This window comes from Eurypyga helias, unplaced genomic scaffold (assembly GCF_000690775.1).
Source record: "Eurypyga helias isolate BGI_N326 unplaced genomic scaffold, ASM69077v1 Scaffold49901, whole genome shotgun sequence".
Classification (NCBI taxonomy): Eukaryota; Metazoa; Chordata; class Aves; order Eurypygiformes; family Eurypygidae; genus Eurypyga; species Eurypyga helias.
The window spans coordinates 1-6,327 of NW_010232430.1; the positions used below are offsets into that span (position 1 = coordinate 1).

At 52.4% G+C, this 6,327-nt stretch overlaps 1 protein-coding gene across 1 annotated transcript; it reads left to right on the forward strand.

Annotated features, from left to right (window-relative positions):
* The first annotated feature begins 690 nt into the window (after positions 1 to 690).
* Positions 691 to 4,991, forward strand: ZBTB8OS (zinc finger and BTB domain containing 8 opposite strand). The gene is given in 7 exon segments (XM_010161376.1): positions 691 to 820; positions 2,539 to 2,563; positions 3,124 to 3,245; positions 3,476 to 3,558; positions 3,930 to 3,982; positions 4,229 to 4,265; positions 4,905 to 4,991. Coding segments are annotated over 7 exon segments (537 nt in total).
* Positions 4,992 to 6,327: the final 1,336 nt, after the last annotated feature.

Below are 6,327 nucleotides of genomic sequence, written 5' to 3' on the forward strand. Positions count from 1 at the left end.
AGCAGGAAAAGGAACATGGGAAAGCCCCTGCGCTTGCGTGACAGTCACGCTTCCACTCGTGCTTCTGGGTTGTGAAGGCTCACTACAGTCCCTGTCCTAAGGGAAAGCGAGGCTGGTTTCCTCTTAAAAAAGCGCGTGCAGGGATTCGCGGGCCACGCGCGTTTTGGCTCGCGTGGGCTGTACTGGTGCGCTGAGCACTCTCAGGAGCTACCTGAAGCGTGAAAGTTTAATTCCATTTACAGCTGTATTCAGCGTCTTTCATCACTGCTGTATTTCATTAGCTGAGGTTTAGTGAAACGCTTGCTGTTGTACGCAACAAGCAGGAAGAAACGTGGTTCTGCCCAGAAAAGGCCCAAGTCCGCGGGTTCCGTGCGGTCGCAATCCCTCGGCTTCGGCGGCTGAACAGGGCTGGTGGCAGTTAGCGATGCAGGCGGTGTGGGGCTGCCCTCCCCGCTGCCCGCCTCTGCCAGCGGCGGTGCTGAGAGCAAACCACGGCCAAGAGACGCATTTATAATCTCCTCCGTACCTCAGCCTGTGCTCAGCTGTCACCACACCGCTGCCGGGCGGCAAACCGGACTGAAAGGCGCTTCCCCCTTCTCCTGCCGCAGGGAAGCCTGGCTGGGCTGAGGCGTGCGGAGGTGGCCTTGTTCCCTGCCACCAGGAAGTGAGGAGTGTTCGAGCCCAGCAGCTATGGCAGCCGAGGAGACGGGCTACGGCCTGGCGGAGGAGCAGAAGGCCACCGACGAGAGGGACTACAACCTGACGGAGGAGCAGAAGGCCGTCAAAGCCAAATACCCGCCGCTCAACAAGAAATACGAATGTGAGTGTTTCTGAGGCTGTCCTGATGTGGCGGTGGCGTGACTGCGGCCCGGAGAGGGAAGAAAGGGGGAAGACAGCAGGATATGCTTTTTAGGCACACCCGGGGTTTGCTTAGTATGCCGGTGTTGTACGTGTTTAGGCTGTGGGGTGCAGCTGCAGTTGAAGTAATAGAGATATTTACAGTTTGGCACAGATAAATGCCTTTCTTTTATGGGTGCTGAAGAAATGAAGATAGAAATAAATTAGTTAAGTCTCGCTGGGAAAACTTTCCCCTTTCAAGCCACAGTGCAGCGAGGCAGCACATTTTTTTACCTCTCTTCTATAGGAAGAGACCTCTCTTCTATAGGAAGAGACATTCTGGAGTGTGTTGGTGTTCTGTGCGGTGTTTCTCCTCCCTCTCCTCACCCCTGGAGTGACTTGGAGGAGCAGCTCTGGCAGGCGGCTGGCAGCCCAGGGGCTGGCATCGGACGCTGAGTACGCCGTGCCATGTTGCCTGTTCCGGCGTGTGTCTGCAGGGACAGTGGCTGTTGCTCTGTTAGACCGATTTCTGGGGTGTGTTCAGCTCTTTCTTTGGTGGCAGTGTGGAAAAATGGTGACACACGCAACAGTCATGCTCTTTCCGCAACGGGAAGAGGTTCTGTTTTTACGTCCAGTGGGACTGGTTTGCTTTAGAGAGTGTTGTTGGGAATCCAGTAAGAGAGTGTGACCGATGCAAACAATCTCTCCCTTCGAGCGATGGTGGCGTGGTGTTTATTTTACATCCCCAGTCAGCTCTTTCTGCCAACCTCATTTCATTTTGCGTTTTTCTTATTCCTCTTAATGGCTGGAAATGATGTACATGTACAACCTGATGTCTGCTTGGGATATTAATCCTATGTTATTGCAGCCTTCCAGTACCTGAAGGGGGCTACAAGGAAGCTGGGGGGGCTTTTCCCAAGGGCAGGGAGTGACAGGACAAGGGGTAGCGGGTTTAAACTGAAAGAGGGAGGTGGAGGTGGGACATCAGGAAGGAATTCTTCCCGCAGAGGGTGGGAGCACTGGGACAGGTTGCCCAGAGAAGCTGTGGATGCCCCATCCCTGGGAGTGCCCAAGGCCAGGCTGGATGAGGCTTGGAGCAACCTGGGCTAGTGGAAGGTGTCCCTGCCCATGGCAGGGGGGTTGGAACTCGATGATCTTTAAGGTCCCTTCCAAGCCAAACCATCCTGTGATTCTATGGTTATTAGCCAAGACTGAAAAAGTACGTAACACAAAACAAGGCAAAGTTCTCCCTTCTGCATAGCGGGAAGTTTTTGGGTGTGGGCACGCATGTTTGCTCACTGAGCTGGAAATATTTGCAAATCTCATGCTCTGTAGGAATAATTTTCAGTCCTGCAGACTTCAGCAAAAACCTGTTCCTCGCCATTGAAGTTTCTCTTTGCTGCAGTTGACCGGTAGCAGCCTGTGGCGTGAGAGCAGCTCTACCCCCGCACACGGTGCCACAGGCACAGGGCGCGGGCACGCTCGTGTTGAACGCTGCCTTTCCGCCTGGCAGAAAACAATCCGAGATTCCAGCTGGGCAAACTTTTTCCAGTGTACTGGAAAGCAGGTGATCGCCGTTCCCATCTGAAAATGGATGGGGAAAGTTCTTGTCCCAACAAGAATGGTCTGATCCTTGGATTTAAACCTCATTTTAAAACTCCGTTTGGTGATGTGAGACATTTCTTTTTCCTTCCCCCTCAGATTTGGATCACACGGCAGACGTGCAGTAAGTGTGGGCTGCTGGGGTTTCTCAGTGGGACAGACGGGTGGTTTCTTACCCTGCTGTAAACGTGGAGTAGCTGTCGGAGGTGGGCTGCAGCAGTGCACCCGACGGAACTCGGAAACGCTGCGCTGGGGCTTTTTTGATGATCCCCTCTTGGGAGGGCACAGAACTGCACGTTTGGTTCTCTTCCGGTCTAATATTCCCCTGGGACTTCTGATTCAGCCTCTCTTGCTTCAAGTGTCCTTCGAGTTCTTTTAATCTCTTTCCACTTAACCAAATTTCTACGGAGTAGTTCATTTGCATAGACATCAATTAGCCATGTTAAGAAAGAACTTTCTTGATGTCTGGTAAAACCTGTGCTTTCCATGTTCTCCCAAACCGGGAATGCAGAACACTAACGTGCCCCAATGCACAGGCACAGAAAGGCAGCGGGTTTGTGCATTCGCTTCCTCCGCGTTCTGCTCATGTTCTCGTTTCCCACCTGCGTAATGATTTGGGGGGGTGATTATGGGGTTTTGGGGGGCATGTGGTTATGGTCTGGTAAATGATCCGTGTCTATTTAGGCTCCACGCCTGGGGAGACACTCTGGAAGAGGCATTTGAGCAGTGCGTTATGGCCATGTTTGGCTACATGACCGATACCGAGACCGTGGAGCCTGTGGATACAGTGGAGGTAGAGGCAGAAGGTGAGGCCATGTGCCCTTTTTAGACTGGAACTGTATGATCCCTGAGGGAGGAGGGTGCCAAAACTTTGAATCTTTACGTGTATTGTTGTTGCCATTAATTAAAATGTAATTAAGCCTCACGAATCAATCTTCTAATAGCGAGACGCTGTACATTTGCTGTGCTCTTGAACAGGTTTGGGTGTTCTTGCTGAGACAATCAGCTGACCGTCTTCTCTGCTTCAACCCTGCAGGCCACGACATGTTGTCTCTCCTCTTCCACTTCTTGGACGAGTGGCTGTATAAATTCAGTGCTAACGACTTCTTTATACCCAGGGTAAGTGTCCGGTTTGAGCCTTTTCCGTGTGTTGGTCCCGGCTGTTCTCTGATAATACTGGCTCAGAATGCAGAGCTTTAGGGGAAGAAAAGGGCCACAACAGAGGGAGAATTGAAAATACTGGGGCAGAAGGACTTGGGAAACACTCTGCTAAGCTTTCCAGCACCTATCGTTAGCTGCCATCGCATGGGGGGTGCAACTCTGCAGCCTCTGTGCTCCGAGTGGCAGCGTATCCCTTTGAGGCTGCCCAGACTCTGGTTTTTGGTTCCCTCTGAGCAGTGGGATATAACTCCTGTAAACGGGATTTACTGAGGTTTTCTGCCTGAAGGCAGAAGGTGTGACTGACACTTCTCCTTTCGCTTTCCCTGCAGGAGGTTTAAGTGCTTTACATCGACCGAATGAGGTTCAAAATCAGATCAATTGGGTGAGCTTGAACGATCACTCGCGTAATGAATACTTTGCTGGAAACGTGTGCGTGGCTCGGAGCGACTGCTCTGCCGCGCCGTGACCCGCTGGAGTTCCCTGCTGCTTTCTAACAGTGGATTGGGGACTTCTTCTCATTCCTTTGGGGCTTTAAATGGAAATCTCTCCGTCCTGTGCTCATCAGTGAAACGAATTCTGACAATTACCACCAAAATTCCAACCCCCTCTCTTCTTTTTGCCTTCAAAGGTGGGGAGAAGAGTTCTCTTTACCCAAACACCCCCAGGTATGCTGTGGTTCATCTTTGTCTTTCACGGGTTGGGGTTAGGGGGGGTGTCTTTTCAGTCAGACCTCGGGATTCTGGGGAGATCCAAGTAGAAATGGGTTGGAATCACAGGTGTTACGCTGATGGTCTCACTTTCTGCTGGGTTTATGTGAGCATCTTCCTTGGCACCGGAACTCGACAGCCGGGTTCCTTGTCGTGATGCTGATAACGCAGCAGGCCAGTCCATATCTGGAACGGGAGCATGGGCTTTGTTTTCACACCGTTTCACAGCGTTTGGCTTAGTCCGTTGTTGCCTCCCCTCCCGGAGAATGCCTAGGGGAAAATCCTTGTCTCCCCGCCTGCTCTTCAGCTGTGTCAGTGTTGGCGCAGCAGGCGCTGATGTTCTGTCAGAGTAAGAGGAGGGGTTTGCAGTATTCCAGAGGCAGCAAGGGAAGAGTTACCTCGGTGTTTGGCCTGGCCAAGTCCTTGCTGTTAGTATGCCGACCTCCTTATTCGTTGGAGCAAACATGGGTACGGCTTTTGGGGGAGAAAAGCTTTTAAACTGGGCAGCATTTGTAGAGGTGACAAGGACTGTGTGTTAGCACGAAGTGCTGCAGGGATGTACTTGAGAAATCCACGGGGTTGTGATTCTCTCTGCAGGGCACGGAGGTCAAGGCCATAACGTACTCGGCAATGCAGATCTGCGAAGAGGAGAAGCCCGAAGTCTTTGTCATCATTGACATTTAAAGCAAGATAGGTGCGGGCCAGTGGCTGCTTGGCACTGGCTGGCGAAAGTCCCTTAAAAACTGAAATCCCCCCTGGAAGTAATTACGGAATTGGCCAATTCAAGTCATAAATTGAAGGGTGTTCTTGTGGGGCGTGTCAGCCTCGGCTTGGACTTGAGGGTGGCGAGACAGAGAAATACTGGCCTGCCAGGGAAAAAGAACATGTCGAGGAGAGTTGCGGTGTTGGAAGCCTCAGGGTGCTGGTGCTCAGCTCTTAACACCGCTCCAACGAAACCAGCACTGGGTGTCAGGTGCCGTAGGAGCCATAGATGCATTAGTGGAGATTCTTGCTGAAACGCTGACTTTCTGTAGGGTGGTAGCAATAACGTCTGTCTACGCGATTCCGTTTGCCAAAGTATTCTGAGGTGACAGCCCTCCCCTGTATTCCATAAAGGGTCCAAAATGCCTGGGGTAGATCAGACTTGGCGCAGGAAATCTCTGAGTGCTCAGAGGACACCCGGACAGTATGTTCAGTCAAAACCCAAACCGCACCCTCCAGACTAAAACGAAAAGTGCCCCAGTGTACACGGAATCCTGATAGCACGTTATCCCCGAGCAGCCGGCAGCCTTGCTGCTGGCCGGAGAAGAGGGTGGACTCTGGGGTTTGCTCCTGACTCCATTTTGCGACAGCAGATTGACTTGGGAAACGCAGCCGATTGGGATCAGCTTCTATTCCGCCCTTCCGGGAGGGCACTGCAGACCATCCTGCGTGATGGCCTTCAGATCAGCGATCACAGTTAATCAAAAGTGTGCTTTGCTTTGGATCGAAGGGAGCTCAGAGGCGCGTTACCTGCCCTCGGTTGCTGCAGTGTGAGGGGGCACAGGGAGCAAGGGCCAGGCCGGCCTGACCTGCGCGTCCTCCTGCCAGCGCTGCAGGTGCCTCACCTCTGCAGGCAGTCTCACCTTTGCCTTACTGTAAATTCGTCCTAAGTAAGCCTGGGATTATGTCCAAATGGTGAAGATTGAGGGTAAGATCCCTTTTATTTCTTGGAGAAAGCTCAAATAAAATTTGGGCTGAAAGAAACGATGTGTCTGTGTGTGATTCTGGCCAGCGGATCTTGAACAGCGATGAATTACGTTTGCGCCTTGTTCTCTGCTAAGGTGAGCAGACTTTTCTTCTTTAAATAAGAATGCCGATACGCCAGTTTAACGGTACAAAAATACGGTTACGGAACACTGAGTTTTATTCCCTCAGGAGGGACCCCAGGGCCCCAGCACGCGCCCGCTGTGGCGACAGGCCGGACGCAGCGCTGTGGAGGCAGAGCGAGGCAGGAGCCCGGCTGCAGGCGCTGCTCGGC